This window comes from Hypanus sabinus, chromosome 21, assembly GCF_030144855.1.
Source record: "Hypanus sabinus isolate sHypSab1 chromosome 21, sHypSab1.hap1, whole genome shotgun sequence".
Classification (NCBI taxonomy): Eukaryota; Metazoa; Chordata; class Chondrichthyes; order Myliobatiformes; family Dasyatidae; genus Hypanus; species Hypanus sabinus.
Window position 1 is genome coordinate 8,295,415 of NC_082726.1, and position 20,826 is coordinate 8,316,240.

The 20,826-nt window shown below is 42.8% G+C and overlaps 1 protein-coding gene across 1 annotated transcript in view; it reads left to right on the forward strand.

Annotated features, from left to right (window-relative positions):
* Positions 1-20,826, forward strand: part of man2a2 (mannosidase, alpha, class 2A, member 2) — an 83,046-nt gene that overhangs the window by 56,188 nt on the left and 6,032 nt on the right. Inside the window, exons 14-20 of the mRNA XM_059945913.1 lie at positions 868-1,098; positions 2,935-3,057; positions 4,070-4,184; positions 6,249-6,382; positions 8,430-8,571; positions 10,277-10,410; positions 18,948-19,142. Of these exons, the coding sequence (XP_059801896.1) occupies positions 868-1,098; positions 2,935-3,057; positions 4,070-4,184; positions 6,249-6,382; positions 8,430-8,571; positions 10,277-10,410; positions 18,948-19,142 (1,074 nt within the window). The remainder of the gene's footprint in view (positions 1-867; positions 1,099-2,934; positions 3,058-4,069; positions 4,185-6,248; positions 6,383-8,429; positions 8,572-10,276; positions 10,411-18,947; positions 19,143-20,826) is intronic.

Genomic DNA, 20,826 nt, shown 5'->3' on the forward strand with positions numbered 1-20,826 from the left:
CTTCAGTTTAATAAATCTTGAATTCCATCCAAAAGCTTGTTTCAATAAGAGTGAACATTTGGTTCAGCCAAGAAAATTGGTGACATATTTGTGACTCCAGTACACTGTAGTTGACTCCTAATTGCCCCAAATACATGAACTTCAGCAGTACCCAGTTACTGTTGCCGTTGCCAGTGATCTCCAGATCCCATTATGAAATAAATTACCAGTTCAGAAAACCACCTACACTTAGATTTGTATATTTATCCCATGTACTTCAAAACATAGAGTGAAATGTCATTTGTGTTACCAACCAACACACCCCCAAGGGTGTGCAGGGGTCATCTGCAAGTGTCACCACACATTCCGATACCAACATAAGATGTCTATGATGTCTGGCAGAACAGTACAGAACACATCAAACAACAAAATAACCACAGCAAAACAAGCCCCTCACTTCCCTTCAATCCACCCATACATGGGCAGTTTTCCAATTCCAGTCTCTAGGCATTGGCCATCCGGCTTCAACTTCCAGACTTCTGGTCAACCTTCAGGCTATACTGTTGATTGTGTTTTAACTACATTCTACAATCTCTCTTCCACTCCCTATGAATAGTACTAGTCCAATAAGTAATGCAATGATTTCTCTGGTTATTCATACTGCGGAATCAAATTGTAATGGTGAGAGAAGAAACAGTGAAGATACTGGAAATCTAAAATAAATGTAGAAAATTCTGGAAATGCTCAGCAGGTCAAGCTGCATCTGTGAATCAGCGAACGTGACAGGCTGAGCACTCAATCAGAACAGATGGTGAGGAACCCCTTTATTCAGTACAGAATTACATGTATAAGCAATCTGCTGTAATGCCCTTCTGATTTTCACTCCAGGTCTCCTTTGTTGCTTGGCTCCCTGCTCTGGGGCTAGCTGTGTTCCAGCTGTCTGAATCATTTAATACACCAGTGAATTCCAACGTGGCCATCTACCTGCGCAACAGAGATGTAACTGTGAGTAAGAAGGAGCCATTCAGTGTGAAGATCCTGGAGTCCTCAACAGAAGATTTCTTCATTGAAAATCAGCACATGCAAGTGTGGTTTAATGGAGTCACTGGATTGATGGAGGTAGGACTGAGTCCAGAAGTAATGAATATCACTGGCATAAATTTGAGGAATAAATCAGGAATGTGTAAAATTGCCTGGATGAGTATGGATTTATCTGTAATAGAACCCACCAAAAGCATTTCACATGGATTGAGAGACTCGAGTAACTTGTTTTGTTGGGTTATTATTTGCTGCACTTCTCAGCGTTGTGGTGTTTATCGTTCGTTAGTTAAGCCCATTACCCCTACTGGGGCATAACTTGCTGACAGCAGGTTACCAGAGTCTTCTGTCCTGGGCCAGTGTTTCAAGTTGCCCCCAGGTGTAGTCCATCTTCTTGATGTCACCTTCAAGGCCACATCTTCGGCTGGCATCTCTTCTGCTCTCCCTGGGGATTCTGCATTAGCACTTGCCATGTTCCAATTGTGGTGGTCCTGGATGATAGAAAGAAGATAGACCCTGTGACATCCATGGTCTTATGGTTTTCACCACGCAGCTTCATACCTCTTCTAGGTGAAGATTCTTTGGGGCTTCTGTTGGCATTTCTGTAGCACTAAGTTTTTAATGGGATGGGATGCTAGCCCCATGACCAACCTTCTTCCCTTTGTAGCCAGGCTCGGAACTGTCCAAGGTGAGGTTTTTAGTGCTTATGCTTGTGTTGAAAAGCTTAGTTTGCAAAACAAAATAAGTCCATATATTCACTACTTGGAGGCTGACCCTTGGATAGGTATTTAAGTTTGCATTTTTTTCAGTCAACAATGTTAATACATTTTAGATAGATAGATACTTTATTCATCCCCAAGGGGAAATTCAACATTTTTCCAGTGTCCCATACACTTATTGTAGCAAAACTAATTACATACAGTATTTAATGATATGCATCAGTATAAATATGATATGCATCTAAAATCACCCTCCCAAAAAGCATTAATAAATAGCTTTTAAAAAGTTCTTAAATAGTTTACTAAAGTGCATTGAGTGGTAACTTAAGCTCAGTCCTATCCCCGGCACTTTAACATGTCTTGCCCCTGGTGGTTGAATTGTAGAGCCAAATGGCATTGGGGAGTAATGATCTCTTCATCCTGTCTGAGGAGCATTGCATTGACAGCAACCTGCCGCTGAAGCTGCTTCTCTGTCTCTGGATGGTGCTGTGCAGAGGATGTTCAAGGTTTTCCATGATTGACCGTAGCCTACTCAGCGCCCTCCTCTCTGCCACCGATGTCATACTCTCCAGTTCTGTGCCCACGACAGAACCCGCCTTCCTTACCAGCTTATTAAGACGTGAGGCGTCCCTCTTCTTAATGCTGCCTCCCCAGCACGCCACCACAAAGAAGAGGGCGCTCTCCTCAACTGACCGATAGAACATCTTCAGCATCTCACTACAAACATTGAATGACGCCAGCCTTCTGAGGAAGTACAGTCGACTCTCTGCTTTCCTGCACAGGGCATCTGTGTTGGCAGTCCAGTCTAGCTTCTCGTCTAACTGCACTCCCAGATACTTGTATGTCTTAACCTGCTCCACACATTCTCCATTAATGATCACTGGCTCCATATGAGGCCCAGGTCTCCTAAAGTCCACCACCATCTCCTTGGTCTTGGTGATATTGAGACGCAGGTAGTTTGAGTTGCACTATATCACAAAGTCCTGTATCAGTTTCCTATACTCTTCCTCCTGACCATTCCTGACACACCCCACTATGGCTGTGTCATCAGCGAACTTCTGCACATGGCAGGACTCCGAGTTCTATTGGAAGTCTGATGTGTACATTTTATCTTTGTTACTGGCGTAGGTCAGGGAGAATATGACCATCCTGTTTGTTTACCTGCATGTTCTCTTTAACTCTGCTGTTTACTTTCCAGAACATCAAAAGGAAAGACGACCAGCAGGAGCAGAAGGTGCGGATGGAGTTTGTATGGTATGGAACACGGCCGTTTAAAGATAAGAGTGGTGCATATCTCTTCCTACCTGATGGTGAAGCCAGGGTATGAGCTTTTCTCACAGCAGTTCATTTCTTAGAAGTAGGTGGAGAGGCATTATTATTTGTGGGATTCCTTTTGTGACTTAACAGCTGAGAAATCTAATGCACAAAGCTGTAAACCACTATCGAGGCATTTAGTTAGAATAGAAATGCTCATCTCATGATTATGGAAACAATTATATTTAATACGTAGAAAGATTGTGACTGACTAGATACATTGAACATTTCTTGTAGATTCCTCGGAGTCTATACGTTTTCGCAAATAAAACACTGGAGGCATTTTATATTTCAGAAAAGCTGTAACAATTCATTTATTGGACCCAAAAAACTGAACTCAAAGCAAGCTAAAAATCATCTATGTAATTACATCATCATGTCAGACCAGCCTCTTAAAGTGAAACCCCAACTCAATGTCGGCGGATGTGAATTGTGTACATTTCCAACAATTACGTTACCCTTCACAGGCTCCAGCCCCAGAATTCACTGAAACCAGCATGTGAGCCCGTCCAGACTGCCCGGCTTGGTCCTATGTTCCAAGGATGGAGGAACACAGATGTTTCTGGCTCGTCCAGGGGTGCATTGACACGCTCATGGTCGTGGAATCCTCCAAATCTTGGACTGTTTTAAGGCAATCTACCAAAATACATTCAGGTTTACCCCTCTTAACTGTGATAAAAGTCGTTTCTTCCCGTTCCAAAATGCAGAAATGGCCATTGAAAGGGGGCCTAAGGGGATATTGGTGTACATAATGGTGGACGAATTAAAACAATGCGGAATGTAGATCAACAGGAACCCAGGAGTGCTGTACACCATGACGGGAGGTAGGAATAGGTGAAAGGGAATTGAATTTACTGAGGGTGGAACACTTTTGAGAGGCTGACCAGGCAGTTATGGCATCAGGAATGAAATCACCTGGCATTCTTAACAGCTGCCCTTATACCAGCAATGTAAATGCTTCTGTATGCAGTTTAATTTGTTTTCACTCCATTGCTGTGCATTCTGGTCTCTGATTTCAGGCCTATATTTCCAAGCAGACTCCGATCACACGCATTACAGAAGGCCCGTTGTTCTCTGAGGTCGTCAGCTTCTATCGGCATTTTCACCAGATAATTCGACTTTACAAGCTGCCAGGTAAAAGCAGCTTTCTTTGTCCTTAGTATGTTCTCATGATGTAGAGGGACAAGAATCGTAGCAGATACTGAGAAATTTGCTGGACAAGTTGCTGGATTGAAAATGATGTCCTACAGTGCTGAAAAATTTTGGTTTATTTTGTTTGCTATTTAGAAGAATGACGCATGATCTTATTGAATATAAGTGAAAACCAGGGAAGAGGTATTGAAAACTAGAGGACATAGGTTTAAGATCAGATGCAAGAGATTTAAAAGAAGCATCAGAGGCAACTTATTCACACTTAGGGTGGTGCATATCTAGAATGAGCTGCCAGAGCTGGTGGTTGAGGTGAGCACATTAGCAACATTTAAAAGCCATCTAGACTAATACATAGATAGGAGATGTTTAGAGGGCTGTAGGCCAAACACAAGCAGATAAGACTAGATCACCAGGCAAAACTGTTTACATAGATAAGTTGGGTTAAAGAGTCTGTTTCCATACCGTATGACTCTGGCCTTTGAGGGGAGCAATAGAGCATACATGGAGATATTTCACTCAGAATCGCACATGAGGATTTGCAAATACAATGAAAGAGGGCAGTCTTTTAAAACTGATGTTCACAAGAATAACTTGTCCCAGATGGTGATAAATCTCAGACTTCTGTACCCCAGGGTTGTGGAGGTGAGATAATTGAAGGTATTTAAATAGTAAATAGATTCCTGAAAGATGAGAAAATTGCGAACTTGAGTGAAGTAGTACAGGAGAGCAGATCAGGCTTGAGGTAGGTCAGCTGTGCTGAGGTTGAATAGTAGAATCAAATAGCCTATGTTATTAAGACTGCTGGTTACCAAGAGCATCAGGTACTGCAAGGTTGCTGGGTAACGGTGGAGTTGGACCTGTTGCACACCCTGTGCAACCTGCTTCAGCCAGGAACTCAGTACTGCGAATCTGATTCACTGGTTTATTAGCAAGGCTGATGCCGGAGCTGTATAACCTTTGGTTGTGATGCTGACCAGGCCCTCATTTGTGCCTCTGGATTTTCAGTTGCTTCCTCTAAGGAAGGAGATACTGGAGCTGGCTGTGTGCCGCTGGATTTGGTTTGTCCCCTTTCCGTTGGAGCTGCCCACCGGTGTTCAATTGAAGGAGGACAAGCTGGATTACATTTGTCTGCAACTGCACAATATGAGGAAGTGCTATGGGATGTTCTTGCAGTAATGTGGCTTCAGGCCAACATCCATGTACCAGCAATCTACACACCATGACACTCAGAGACTTCGTTTGTAATTATATTTTTCTGCGATCATAATTGTATGTGCTGTGTGTGACTGTTGGCTCTGTCTATTACATCTTGGCCCCAGAGGAATGCTGTTTTGTTGGGCTGTATTTGTGTGTATGGTTGTGTGACATTTAAACTTGAACCATGCAAGCTGTCTCTTTCTGCCTGGAGTACTTTGCGTATGTGCGTGGGTGAGAGGGAGGAAAGGTACTTAATTTGCTAGTTTTGTTTTGTTGCTTGTGTAATTCTGCCAAGTATTGGGAGCATGCTATGTTGGTGCCAGAATGTGTGGTGTCATTTGCAGGCAGCTCCCAGCACACCATAGGTGCGTTGCAAACAATGTATTTCACTATATATTCTGATGTACACGTGATAAATAAATCTGAATTGTTCTCACCAGCATTTCCACATTCAGGGAGGAGGTATAGGAGCCTGAAAAAAAACACTCAGTGTTTTAGGAACAACTTCTTCCTCTCTGCCATCAGATTTCTAAACGGACCATGAACCCACGAGCACTCCTTCACTATTCATCTTTTACACAATTTAATTATTTTTATTCTAACTTTCTGTAATTTGTTATGCCTGCACTGTACTGCTGCCAATAACAGCACATTTGTTCACTTTTGTGTGTGATACTGAACCTGATTCTGCTCAGCTGTGTCAACTTATAGGATTTATTGAGGAGATGCAGTGAGCAGATTTTGATTAGTGGCAGACAAAGATGGAAACAAGTGGTTCCAGTCAGTAGCTTATAATGTGCTTTGTTAAATGCTGCTCGTTGATAACCTGGCACACTGTTGTATTGACAGGAGCTGAAGGCCTTTCATTGGATGTTTCCATAGTCGTTGACATTCATGACCAGGTTAACAGGGAGCTGGCAATGCGATTGTCCACTGGTATCGAGAGCGGGGACGTGTTCTTCACTGATCTGAATGGGTTTCAGGTAATTCCACCCTAAAGTTGTTACATAATTGGTGTGGTTTCATCCACTGTCCTGCAAAGCTACATGTGATGGATGGTAGAAAGCTAAACAAGAAGTGCTTATTTTTATGAAAGCTCCAGCTTTGCAGTCAGCTCTGAGCAGGTGTACTGAAACTGATTGCATCTGTCTCTTGGTATTCAGCTGGATGTGACAGTTCTGTCACATTAACTGAAGAGCAGATGGTTACTCTGTGGTAGTGATTAATATCAAATACAGATTACCTACTTAGTTATCTTGTCACAGTTTAAGGGCCATTAATGATGCTGTGTTTGCAAAGCCCTCACTGACATTCAATCACAATTCATTGTGTGAAGCATTCTAAAATGTATTCAATACAAACACAAAATGCTGGCAGAACTCAGCAGGTCAGACAGCATCTATGGGAGGAGGTAGTGATGACGTTTCGGGCCGAAACCCTTCATCAGGAGGGTTAATGAAGGGTTTCAGCCTGAAACATCGTTACTACCTCCTCCCATAGATGCTATCTGGCCTGCTGAGTTCCGCCAGCATTTTGTGTCTTTATTTATTTCCAGCATCTGCAGATTCACACATGTTGCCCTAAAATGTATTCATGTTGTCAGGTACAATATAAATGCATTGATAGCCATTTTTTTTCAACCAATGAACATTTCATGGGCTGTGGAGTAAATCAAGGATATAAATTAACATGGTGGGGACAAATCATCCAGGATCTACAGGTATACTCAGTGGCCACTTTATTAGGTACAGAAGTGTACCTAATAAAGTCACCACAACAGTAAAACTCGGTGTGGTTTTCTTCTGCTGTAGCCCATCCAGTTTAAGGTTTAATGTGTGGTGTGTTCAAATATGCTCTTCTGCACACCACTGTTGGAATGTGTGGTTATTTGAGGTACTGTGACCTTCCAATCAGCTTGAACCAGTCTTGACAATTCTCTTTTGATGTCTCACTAACAAGGTGTTTTCGCTCACAGAACTCCCACTCATTGGATGTTTTTGTTCATTTTTTTGCTCAATTTTCTGTAAATTCTAGAGACTATTGTACATGAAATTCCCAAAAAATCAGCAGTTTCTGAAGTACTGAAATTACCCAGTCTGGCACCAATAATCATACCATGGTCAAAGTCACTTAAATCGTATTTCTTCCTCATTCTGATGTTTAATCTAAACAGCAACTGAACTTCTTGACCATGTCTGCATGCTTTTATGCATTGAGTTGCTGCCACATGATTGCCTGATCAGATATTTGCGTTAACGACCAGGTGTACCTAATAAAGTGGCCACTGAGTGTATTATCAATCCGTTGTAAAATTGTTGCATTTTAGCCTAATTTTTCCATATCATTCCTTAAACATTCCCAGTGGAAACTTGTGAAGTGATCTTATTGTCCTGTGATTACACCAGCCTGGCATTAAGTGAGTTTTGTATAGCCTATAGTATAAATGCTGTCAGAACCAGTACACACAGATAAAAAGTTTTTACAGTAGGTAAATGTTTAATGTTATGTTAATGTAATGTAAGTGTTAATGGACCCCACGATCCTATCCCCAACAGATCAGGGAGATTATTCTGGATGTTTTGGGATGTATCCAAGGGTGGGGAGAGTAATAGGAGTGCTTTGACATCCATTTCCATGAAGGCAAGAATATAGAATTAAATGTTATCTTCAATATCTGTTTAAAAAAATGCAGGCAGCACCAGTAAATGCTCACAATTACTGCCCACCTAACATTGTAATTGGACTGAGTGGCTTACCAGAGCATTTCAGAGGCAGTTAGGAGGCATCCAAGTAGGTCTGGAGTCACATCAGGACAACACATCGCTTCCTTAGTGTGTTGGAAAGCAACACGTTGTCCTGATGTGACTACCCATTATCATTTTTGCAACAATCTTGTCATTTCCTGGTCATCACATTAGCGTTCTTATTTCCAGATTGAATGAAATTTAAATCTCAAATTGACACTGTAGTTGCAGATAGCAAAGACTTGGCACAGCAGAATCGATTAATCTTCATTTCCCTTTAATATAGATTCAACCTAGGAAATACTTCCAAAAGTTGCCACTTCAGGCCAATTTCTACCCCATGCCCACCATGGCCTATATTCAGGACAACCGTTCACGCCTTACGGTGCACACTGCTCAGTCTCTGGGTGTGTCAAGCATACATAGTGGTAAGTAATCCTTTAGTATCCCCGGACACCATATGAGTGGGGAGAAAGTCCAGGGTGGGGATAGGGTTAGGAGCTGGCATCTCTTCCTTCGCATCACAATCTGCAGCAATGCCAGGATCATTATTGTTGGGAGACATTGTTAATAGTGGAGTCAGATTCCACTGTTTCAGCCTCCACTTGGTGATCAGGGTGCTTAATGAAATACTGTATTTTGCTTTGAACTGTTGAACAGGCTGATTCACTTTTTTTAAAGGACTGACATTAGAATCCCTCCTGAGTTCTATAAAGTATACAGCAGCCTTGGCTAATTCCAGTGTTGAGAGGACAATGCTGTTATCAGTTGGTTTTATGTAGGATCTCCCATTTCAATTCAACTTCCCATGTTCATTCTGACATCTCTGCCATGGAGCTCCTCTACTGCCTCAATGAGGCCAAACTCAGGCTGGAGGAGCAACACCTCATATTCTGTCTAGCCTCCAATCTGATGGCATGAGCATCGATTTCCCTAATTTCCAGTAATTTCTCACCCCCCCCCTTTTTTTTCATTCCCTATTCTGGCTCCCCTCTTGCCTCTTCTCCTCACCTGCCTGTCACTTCCCTCTGGTGCCCCTCTTTCCCTTTCTCCCATGGTCCACTGTCCTCTTCTCTTTCTTCAGTCCTTTACCTCCCAGCATCATCCCTCCTCTCCACCTACCCACCTTCCCCCTTTCCTGGTCTCACAAATTACCTGCCAGTTTGTACTCCCCTCCCCCACCCCCACATAATTCTGGCTTTATCCCCCTTACTTTCCAGTCCTGATGAAGGGTCTCAGCCCAAAACAGTGTTTGTTTACGTTCAAAGATGCTGCCTGACCACCTGACTATCTCCAGCTTTTGTGTGTTGCTCAACATTTCCAGCGTCACAAAATCCTATGTTTATAGTTTTGTATTCTTTGGTGTTGAGAAGAATAAGGGGTGACTTACTGAAACATATAAGATCCTGTAGAAGCAAGACATGGTAGATGTTGACATATTTTCATCAGTGGGAGTTTCAAACAGGAACATAGTTACAAGATGAGCTAGTCATGTAAATCTGAGAAGTGTAGACATTCTTGCAACGAGTGGTGAATCTAGCATTATCTGTCTGGAAGGCTGTGGAAGGTGACTCAGAAGTTTTTAAATGGAAGTAGATAATTTTTGAAGTTGGGATTATTTAGGTCTGGCACAGAGGCCTGGGGTTGATCAACCATGTCATCTTGAATAATGGGGCAGACATGAAGGGCTGAATAGCCTCCTCCATTTTCTTATCATCTGGTTCATACAAACCAGAAAGCTAGTAAACTCTGTCTTCTTTCAACATTGTCAGGCAGGACAGCGAATGATGGTGTTGCTGCTTATCAGACTGGTTTAAAATGTACATCCAGTGCTGTTTGTTTGGTGTACTCGTGAGGGAGAACTGGATTGCCTTAAAGTCTGGGAACCTCCATGATCCATTGAAAAAGTTTGCTTATCTTATTAACTATGTAGGCTGTGTTGTGGGGGTGGAATATGAGAAGGCTACAGTGAAGAATGACCTGCATTAATGGAAATAACATTTCAAAAAGTTGAAATTTCTAACAAACCACCTTCCTGAAGAAATTAAAGTGGATGTTACAGACTGTAAACCAGACAACTGTGATGTTGTATTGCTAAAGCCTAAGCTCATGTTTATCCCCTTACATCTGCAGGTCAGTTGGAGATTATTCTGGATCGCCGCTTAATGCAGGATGATAATCGAGGCCTGGGACAGGGTCTAAAGGACAACGTACTGACCTGCAACAGATTCCGCATCTTGCTGGAGAGAAGAATGACGTCAGACAAAGTACTTAATCCTTTACAAATGTCTTTTGTGAATAATCTGTTGTCCCTGTTGTGGAGATAAACTTGAAGCAAAATAGTTGTTTCTTAGTTCCAGTGGGGTTACAGATCCACTTGACCGTTGCATTCCGGACATGTCCACTTCCAGACCTGGTCTGTATTAAGCCAACTGATGGCCTTGAGAATTAGGGAAAATTAAAAATCACCTACTGTTGTCCAACGTCCTAACTGACTGAGGACAAGGGGAAGGTCCTCTTTGAAATCCTCACTGCAATCAAATGCCTAACAGCAAATACTGAGCTTCAGATCCCCTATTACTTGTCGTAACTTACCTCAGCAACAATGGGAGCTGTTGTGGGCAAGGAGAGGATTGGAAAGATTGTCTGGGATTGGTTTCCTATCCATTGTCGTCTTTTTGTGTTCTGAGTTTAATAAGTTCTGTGGCAGGTTAGGCACAGACTAAGCCTAGCTCAATGGTCTCTTTATTAGGTATACCTAACACCTGCTTGTTGGAGGAGCAAATGCATAAGGAGATAGCAGATATTTGTAGTAAACACAAGGTGGTGATTGTGGGAGATTTTAATTTTCCACACGTAGACTGGGAAGCTCATTCTGTAAAAGGGCTGGATGGTTTAGAGTTTGTGAGATGTGTGCTAGTTTTTTGCAACAATACATAGAAGTACTGACTAAAGATGGGGCAGTGTTGGATCTCCTGTTAGGGAATGTGATAGGTCAGCTGACAGATGTATGTGTTGGGGAGCACTTCGGGTCCAGTGATCACAATAGCATTAGCTTCAATATAATTATGGAGAAGGACAGGACAGGACCTAGTGTTGAGATTTTTGATTGGAGAAAGGCTAACTTTGAGGGGATGCGAAGGGATTTAGAGAGAGTGGATTGGGTCAAGTTGTTTTATGGGAAGGATGTAATAGAGAAATGGAGGTCATTTAAGGGTGAAATTATGAGGGTACAGAATCTTTATGTTCCTGTTAGGTTGAAAGGAAATGTTAAAGGTGTGAAAGCACCATGGTTTTCAAGGGATATTAGGAATTTGGTTCGGAAAAAGAGGGATGTCTACAATAGATATAGGCAGCATGGAGTAAAGGAATTGCTCAAGGAATATAAAGAATGTAAAAGGAATCTTAAGAAAGAAATTAGAAAAGCTAAAAGAAGATACGAGGTTGGTTTGGCAAATAAGGTGAAAGTAAATCCGAAAGGTTTCTACAGTTATATTAAAAGCAAGAAGATAGTGAGGGGTAAAATTGGCCCCTTAGAGAATCAGAGTGGTCAGCTATATGTGGAGCCAAGGGAGATGGGAGAGATTTTGAACGATTTCTTCTCTTAGGTATTCACTGAGGAGAAGGATATTGAATTGTGTAAGGTGTGGGAAACAAGTAAGGAAGTTATGGAACCTATGACAATTAAAGAGGTGGAAGTACTGGCGCTTTTAAGAAATTTAAAAGTGGATAAATCTCCGGGTCCTGACAGGATATTCCCCAGGACCTTGAGGGAAGTTTGTGTAGAGATAGCAGGAGCTCTGACGGAGATCTTTAAGATGTCATTAGAAACGGGGATTGTGCCGGAGGATTGGCGTATTGCTCATGTGGTTCCATTGTTTAAAAAGGGTTCTAGAAGTAAGCCTAGCAATTATAGACCTGTCAGTTTGACATAAGTGGTGGGTAAATTAATGGAAAGTATTTTTAGAGATAGTATTAATAATTATCTGGATAGACAGGATCTGATTAGGAGTAGCCAGCATGGATTTGTGCGTGGGAGGTCATGTTTGACAAACCTTACTGAATTTTTTGAAGAAGTTACGAGGAATGTTGACGAGGGTAAGGCAATGGATGTAGTCTATATGGACTTCAGCAAAGCCTTTGACCTAGTTCCACATGGAAGGTTAGTTAAGAAGGTTCAGTCGTTAGGTATTAATGCTGGAGTAATAAAATGGATTCAACAGTGGCTAGATGGGAGATGCCAGAGAGTAGTGGTGGATAATTGTTTATCGGGATGGAGGCCGGTGACTAGCGGGGTGCCTCAGGGATCTGTTTTGGGCCCAATGTTGTTTGTAATATACATAAATGATCTGGATGATGGGGTGGTAAATTGGATTAGTAAGTATGCCGATGATACTAAGGTAGGAGGTGTTGTGGATAATGAGGTGGGTTTTCAAAGCTTTCAGGGAGATTTATGCCGGTTAGAAGAATGGGCTGAACGTTGGCAGATGGAGTTTAATGCTGAGAAGTGTGAGGTTCTACATTTTGGCAGGAATAATCCAAATAGAATATACAGGGTAAATGGTAGGGCATTGAGGAATGCAGAGGAACAGAGAGATCTAGGAATAACAGTGCATAGTTCCCTGAAGGTGGAGTCTCATGTAGATAGGGTGGTGAAGAAGGCTTTTGGAACGCTGGCCTTTATAAATCAAAGCATTGAGTACAGAAGTTGGGATGTAATGTTAAAATTGTACAAGGCATTGGTAAGGCCAAATTTGGAATGTTGTGTGCAATTCTGGTCACTGAATTATAGGAAAGATATCAATAAATTAGAGAGAGTGCAGAGACGATTTACTAGGATGTTACCTGGGTTTCAGCACTTAAGTTACAGAGAAAGGTTGAACAAGTTAGGTCTCTATTCATTGGAGCGTAGAAGGTTGAGGGGGGATTTGATCGAGGTATTTAAAATTTTGAGAGGGATAGATAGAGTTGACGTGATTAGGCTGTTTCCATTGAGAGTAGGGGAGATTCAAACGAGAGGACATGATTTGAGAGTTAGGGGGCAGAAGTTTAAGGGAAACACAAGGGGGTATTTCTTTACTCAGAGAGCGATAGCTGTGTGGAATGAGCTTCCTGTAGAAGTAGTAGAGGCCAGTTCAGTTGTGTCATTTAAGGTAAAATTGGATAGGTATATGGACAGGAAAGGAGTGGAGGGTTATGGGCTGAGTGTGGGTAGGTGGGACTAGGTGAGATTAAGAGTTTGGCACGGACTAGGAGGACCGAGATGGCCTGTTTCCGTGCTGTGATTGTTATATGGTTATATGGTTAATGCAAATACCTAATCAGCCTATCATGTGGCAGCAACTCAATGCATAAATCATGCAGATATAGTCGAGAGGTTCGGTTCAGACCAAACATCAGAATGGAGTAGAAGTGTGATCTAAGTGACTTTGACTGTGGAATGATTGTTGGTGCTAAATGGAGTGATTTGTGTAAGTCAGAAACTGCTGATCTCCTGGGAATTTCTCACACAGTAATATCTAGACTATGGAGAGAATGGTGCAAAAAAGGGAAAAAACATCTAGTGAGCAGCAGTTCTGTGGGTGAAAATGTCTTGTTAAATGAGAAATCGGAGGAGAATGGACAGACTGTTTCAAGTTGACAGAAAGGCAACAGCAACTTGAATGCCCATGCATTTCAACAGTTGTGTTCAGAAGAGCATCTCTGAATGCACAACAGATGGAATCTTGAAATGAGTGGACTGCAGCAGAGGACCACACTGGGTTCTACTCCTGTACCGAATAGAATGGCGACATCACATATATCCCTTCAAGCTAAGAGGCATTCCCATTGTGCTTTAATGACCTCAGCATGACCCAGTGTGCAGGCCAGCCATTGAAATAATTTTGGCTATTCTAAACACAGGTATCATGCTCAGGGAAGGAGTGTCTAGGGAGGCACAGAGCATTTTGAGTGTTTACAGCAGGAATGTATGAATTAATTTTGAAACCAACACACGAGCATTTTGGGTGCCACAGTGGTGTAGTGGTTAAACACAATGTCAGCTTTAGGGTGTTTTGGAGTTCAATTCCAGCACCGTCTGTAAGGAGTTTGTATGTTCTCCCAATGATTGTGTGGGTTTCCTCTGGGTACTCTGGTTTCAAACAACAGTTTAAAGAATTACCGATTGGTAGGTTCATCGGGCTAGGGTTAAAATGGGTTGCCAGACGATGTGGCTTGTTGAGCCCAAGGCACAGTATCTCTCAGTAAATAATAAAATATCCCAAGCAATCCTTTGAGTACCACCTGCCTCACCCATGGCAGAGTCTGCAGATCTCTCAGCCACTTTGGGATTCTCAGAACTGTGAAACACCCTTCACCCTGAGGGACTGCCTCAGAGGAGTTCTTGTGCTTCAGTAAAATAGTATCAAATGAAATAGTTTGCAAGATGAAGCTTTATTTCCTTTAGTGACCAGCTGTTGTTAACATAGAACAACGTAGTACAGGCCCATCATCTTTAATGTTGTGCCAACCTTTTAACCTAACCCTTCCTTCCACATAGTCCTTTTTCTTTCATCCAAATGCCTACCTAAGAGTTTCTTAGATGTCCCTGATGTATCTGCCTGTACCACCAACCCTAGCAGCACATTCCATGCACTCACCACTTTGTGTATCTTTTTAAAAAAAACAACTACCTCTGACATCTCCCCCACTATACTTTCCTCCAGTTACCTTAAAATTGAGCCCCATTGTATTAGCCATTTCTGCCCTGGGGAGAAAGGTCTTTGGCTATCCACTCTATGCCTCTGATCATCTTGTACACCTCTTTCAAGTTATCTCTCATCCTCCTTCGCTCCAAAGGGAAAAGCCCTCAATAGCTGAACCTACCTTCATAAGACATGCTCTCTAATCAAGACAGCCTCTTGGTAAATCTCCTCTGTACCCTCCCCAAAGCTTCCACATCCTTCCTATAACGAAGCAACTAGAACTAAACACCATACTCCGAGTTTTATAAAGCCGCACGCTACCTCGCAGCTCTTGAATTCAGTCCTCTGACTAATGAAGACCAACACACTATACACTTTCTTAGCTACTCTATCAACTTGTGCAGCAACTTTGAGGGATGTATTGATGTGGATTCTCCTCTGTTTCTCCACACTGCACCAAGATTTGTATCATTAACAGAGCTGGTGTACTCTGACTTCACATTTGGATTAAGAAGTGAATGTTCTGTCCCTACCATAGCGTCCTAATGGTTGAAGGAGATGTAGTCATCATGGGCTATCAAACCTGTGACTAGTGTTACAGCAAACAACTGTTGGTAGAGAGGAGTCTTGCACTGTTGGGGAACAATTAATTAGAATTGCACAACTTTCAACGGAACTAACTTGGAAACGAGTGGAGTTTGTTGGAATTTCCTGTGCTGTGTGCAGTGGGTCTCAACTAGGAAGCTGGCTATCACTCTGCATTCTTGTGTATAAAATGTTTGCTTCTTTACATGTATGTATTTAGAAGGCTATATAGTGGGGAGCTGGTTCATATTAATTTATTTGTCAGATGTACATTGAAACATATGTTGAAATGTGTTATTTGCATTAACAGCCAACACAACCTAAAGGTGTGCTGGGGACAGCCCGCCTGCAAGTGTTGCCACACATCCCAGCGCCAACATAGCATGCCCACAATGTTCAACAGAACATCACAAGCAACAACAGAGCACAATAGCAAACAAAACATCAGCAGCAAAACAGGGTCCCTTTCCTTCTGCCTCCCAACCTCCCACTCACCCACACAGATTGGTCTCCAGCTGCAGGACAGACTACCTCTGGAGTCCTTGGGCCCAGACTCTCATACGTCGAGTGCAGACTCGTCGTCACAGGAAGCTGCAGTTTGCCCATCTGATAGGCTGAAGAGGGGAGTCGATGGGTTTGTGTGTATGAGTGTGTCTAATTAATACTGTCTCTGGAGTGTGAGGGGCAGGGCTTGCCATTTACTGTACTACTTTCCTACGTGTTCACCATTTTCTTCATTCCCATTGCTCCTCTTTAGTCCATTGGCTTACTGGCAAGGCTGCACTCCATGTTAAAGGCGTTCGTAGCCTTCATCTTTTCCTGGAGCAGCGCCCACGAGGTAACCTTGTAGAGCGCAGGCTTGGTCAAAGTGTAGTTTGTTCATTAACTTTGACCACCACAGTGCTGTCACCTGTAGCTGCCTGTGCAGTATAGCTAATAGCTGCCTGTCTGTGCTCATACCCCAGTTGCTGACTAGCAGTTCACCTTTTCCTCTGTATTAGTGGGTGAGATCGGTCAGTGTTCTAATGTCTCACCACTCTCCACTGACTTGTGCTGACTGTTTGTGAATTCTGCTAAGTGTTGTTTACTGTATCCAGGGTTCCTGCTCTACATCAGTGAGACCTGTCGAAAACTGGGGGACTGCTTCATCAAGCACCTCCATTCCATACGTAATAAGCGCCATGTCCTTGTGGCCAACCATTTTAACTCCTATCCAAACTCCTGTTCTGACATACCCTTCCAAACCTGCCTTTTCTGTCACAGTGAGGCCACTCTCAGGGTGGAGGAGCAACACCTCATCTAGGTACCCTCCAACCTGATGGCATGAACATTGATTTCTCATTCCAGTAAAATTCTGTTTTCTCCTCCCCAATCCCTCCTCTTCTGTTCCTTACTCTGCTTCTTATCACCTCTTCTCATCAGCCTATCATTTGCCCCTTCCTTTTTCCCATGATCCCACTCTCCTGTCCAATCAGATTTCTTCTTCTACAGCCCTTTGCCTTTTCCACCTGTCACCTCCTAGCCTCTTTCTTCATTCTTGCTTCATCTATCACCTTCTAGCTTGTCCTCTTTCCCCTTTTCCCAGCTTTTTACTCTGGCATCTTTCCCTTTTCCAGTGCTGATGAAGGGTTTTGGCCCAAAACGTTGTCTGTTCAATTCATTACTGTAAGTGCTGCCTGACCAGAGTTCCTCCAGCATCTTATGTGTGTTTCTGGATTTCCAGCATCTGCAGAATCTCCAGTGTGTAAGGATGAAGTGTGGTTTGACTTTAATCTGATTACACTGCCAATATGGACTCAGTTTAAACATGCCTATTGTTACTGAGGAAGTGGAAAAATGCTAAACACAGATTCTACAGATGCTAGAAAACCAGAACAAGAGACATAGAATGCTGGAGGAACTCAATAGGTCAGGCAGCATCTGTCAGGCCGAGGCCCTTCACAAAAACTGGAAAAGAAGGGGTCAGAAGCCAGAATAAGATGTACAAACTGGCAGGTTAGAACCTGAAGAGATTTCTTTTACAACCATTTACCTCTTCAAACAATCATCTCCCAGCTTCCCACTTCATCCCTCCCTTCCCTCTCATCTGCCAGTTTGTACTACTTCCTCTCACCAATCTTCTTATACTGACTTCTTCCCTTTCTTCTGCAATCCTGATGAAGGGTCTCTGCCCAAAATATGAACTGTTTCTTCCCCTCCATTGTGGAGAAATGCTGTTGCCTTGTCATGAATTATGTTCACTCAGGAGAGAGGGGTCTGTAATGAGGCGCATCTCTGCGTCTAGAGTGAAGAGCAATTTTGGTGTGAGGAATGGAGCAGTTTCTGTGACGGCACATTATAACTGCAGAGGTTGTGATCTAAGACACCATGGATATGTGCATGCATGCCTCGGGGCCTGACTCAGGGCAGTCCTGTGCCAAGTGTAGATGCCTACCAATGAGAAACAGCAATTTTGTTAGCATGATCATCACACTGTATCAGTTTACTGCTGTTTGACTGTACTGTCTGCAGGGGTCAGTGTGGACCAGTAAAATCAATAATTGCCTGGATTTCTCAGCTTGTGAAAGATGTGAGTCTGATGGTTGTTGTCTCTGGTTAGACCTCTGATGTGTTAGTTATTCATGGTCATTTCAGCCTTCAGTGTGAGGGTAATGAATCCAGTTAGCGAGTGGGCATATCTTTGTCTCCATCCTGGAACAGCATGGGGTTATTGAACAAAGCCAGAGCCATGCCTGGCTCAGCTGCCATTTACTGTATTTTAAAGAATTATAATGTCTAAACATCACAAGGTGTGGTCCATCTAAGATTTCCATCACCTTTAGAGCTTCTCTAACTCCTAAGATGTACTCTCAAGTATATTCAAAGCTGAAACCAAAAGACTTTGATCCCTAAGGAATCTGGTATTTAGGAGTGGGATATTGAGGAGAAAAAGGATTCTTCATTAAATAAATGGTGGTGCTGAATGTCATTCTTATTATGTTTTTATTAAGTTAACTGAGGTAGCAGAGTCCAGGCAATTTCTTCCTTCCTTTCTGCCTCTTTGGCATGTTGGTTGATCTTGGTTGAATCTGATTGATTTTGAAAGTGCAGGTCTCTTACAGGCAGATAGTTCAAGCCCCTCTCAGATTAAGTAGCTTACAGATGTGGGAATTGATCAGGTCTCGATTCGGGGTGGGGGGGAGGGTTGTATTGTAATTGCATGCCGTCGGCAAACAAAACCTGCAAGAATTGGTGACCCTGTAATGCACTAATGTCTTGTTTTGTGCAGTCTCATGTATTTTGGTGTTGTCTGTGCCTATTTATCTGTGGTGTTCTGCAACCAAGTTTTTTTATTGTGCCTGTACCTCAGTGTACTTGTGTACATGACAATAATCTAACAGGCATTTGTGGAGGCAAGAGTGGACTTTGGGGATCAGAGGATTTGGAGCAGTTAAATTGCTCGGGTTCATACTATCTCCAACCCTTGTTCCAGATTTACTGAGCCCAATGCAGGCTTCCTGTCTCACCCCAATGTTGATCTCTGTTTTCTGCAGGAACAGGACAGCAGGCCAGTGAGCTTCCCCTCGCTGCTCAGTCACACAACATCAATGCTGGTGAACCATGAGATTCTGGTGATGCCTGTGACACCACAGCCACAGAAAATCCCGCCCATCCGAACCTGGCACCCACTCTCTGCCGCTGTACCATGCGATTTCCACGTGCTGAATATCAGAACCCTGCAGTCTGAGGTGAGGAATGATTACAACTGCGGCTCAGCCAGACACTGGGCACACTTCCTGTTTCCTTGCCTGTCTGATTCAACTTGTCCTCTGTAACCACAAAGAATCAGAATCAGGTTTAATATCACTGGCATATGTCGTGAACTGTGTTGTTTTGCAGCGGCAGTACATTACAATACATAATAAAAATGCTATAAATTGCAAAAACAAATATGTTAAATTAAATAAGTAGTGCAAAAGAGAGCAAAAAAAAGAAAAAAAACAGTAGTGAGATACTGTAAATGGGTTCATTGTCCATTTGGAAATCTGATGGTGGTGAGGAAGTCACTGTTTCTAAATGTTGAGAGTGTGTCTTCAGGCTTTGTACCTCCTCCTTGATGGTAGCAATGAGAAGTGGGCATGACGAGGGTTCTCAATGGTGAATGCTGCCTTTATGAGGCATTGCCTTTTGAAGATGTCCTTGATGCTGGGGAGGCTAGTGCCCATGATGGAGCTGGCTAAGTTTGTAACTTTCTACAGCTTTTTTTGATCCTGTGTGGTGGCCTGCTCATTCAGAGGTTAGAATGCTCACCACAGTACAGCTGTAGAAATTTGTGAGAGCCTTTGGTGACATACCAAGTGTCCTCAAACTACTAATGAAATATAGCTGCTGCTGTGGCTTTTCTGTATGTTCTTCCCATTTTGCCTTCCTGAGACCATATCAAGCTTGGTGAGGCTTTCCTCTCAGCATAGAAGAGAGGGGTCAAAAGCAGCACTAACAGAATCCTTATCATATGAACAGCAGTGGCTGAAGCAAATTGGCTGTTGACCACCTTGAATAAATGCTAGCTTTGTTGGCAATATACAAATTTAACAAATAAAAAGCATAGTTGTGGGATTGAGCGGCATCCAACAGAAGTTCAAGTTTATTGTAATCTGAAGAAAGTTCGAAGCAAAACAGCATTCTTCCTGACCATGAAATATGTATCATTAGTATCACGTAAACCAAAATATTACCAGAAATAAGTTAATAAAACATAATACAAGATGTATGTAGTGCAGCACAGGTAAACTGTAAACAACTCGCTGTCCTAGTGATGAGACCTCAGTGATGGAGGGTATTCATTAGGTCACAGCCTGAGGGAAGAAACCGTTCCCCAGTCTGGCAGTCTAGTCCTGATGCTCCTGTATCTCCTTCATAAAGGTGCTGTAGATGACGCGACAGGCATTACTGCCCACTGGGCAAATTAAATGTGGGTGCTGCTATTGGTCTCCCAGCCATTGCTCCCACACTGGAGATTAGCTTTATTTAGTTATCACAAGTACATCAAAACGTACCGTGAAATGCATCGCTTGCATCAAATCAAATCAGCAGGGATTGTGCCCGCAAGTCTCATTTCTGTTCCAGCGCCAGTGTGGCATGCCCACAACATACTAACCTTAACCCATCTTTGGAATGTGGGAGGAAACTGAAGCACCCAGAGGAAACCATTGTGGTTACGGGGAGAATGTACAAACTCCATACGACACCAGATAATGATTACTGTAAAGTGATTGTGCTGACTGATATGCTACCATGCTACCGAATGTGGACATGATTTGGAATTGTAATGACATGTCATTGCCTTTCTGCACTGAAGTCATGGTGGGTGCAGTTCCTGCATCAATCTCACTCACCCACTCACACTTTCTCTTCACACCCTATGTCTGTCTC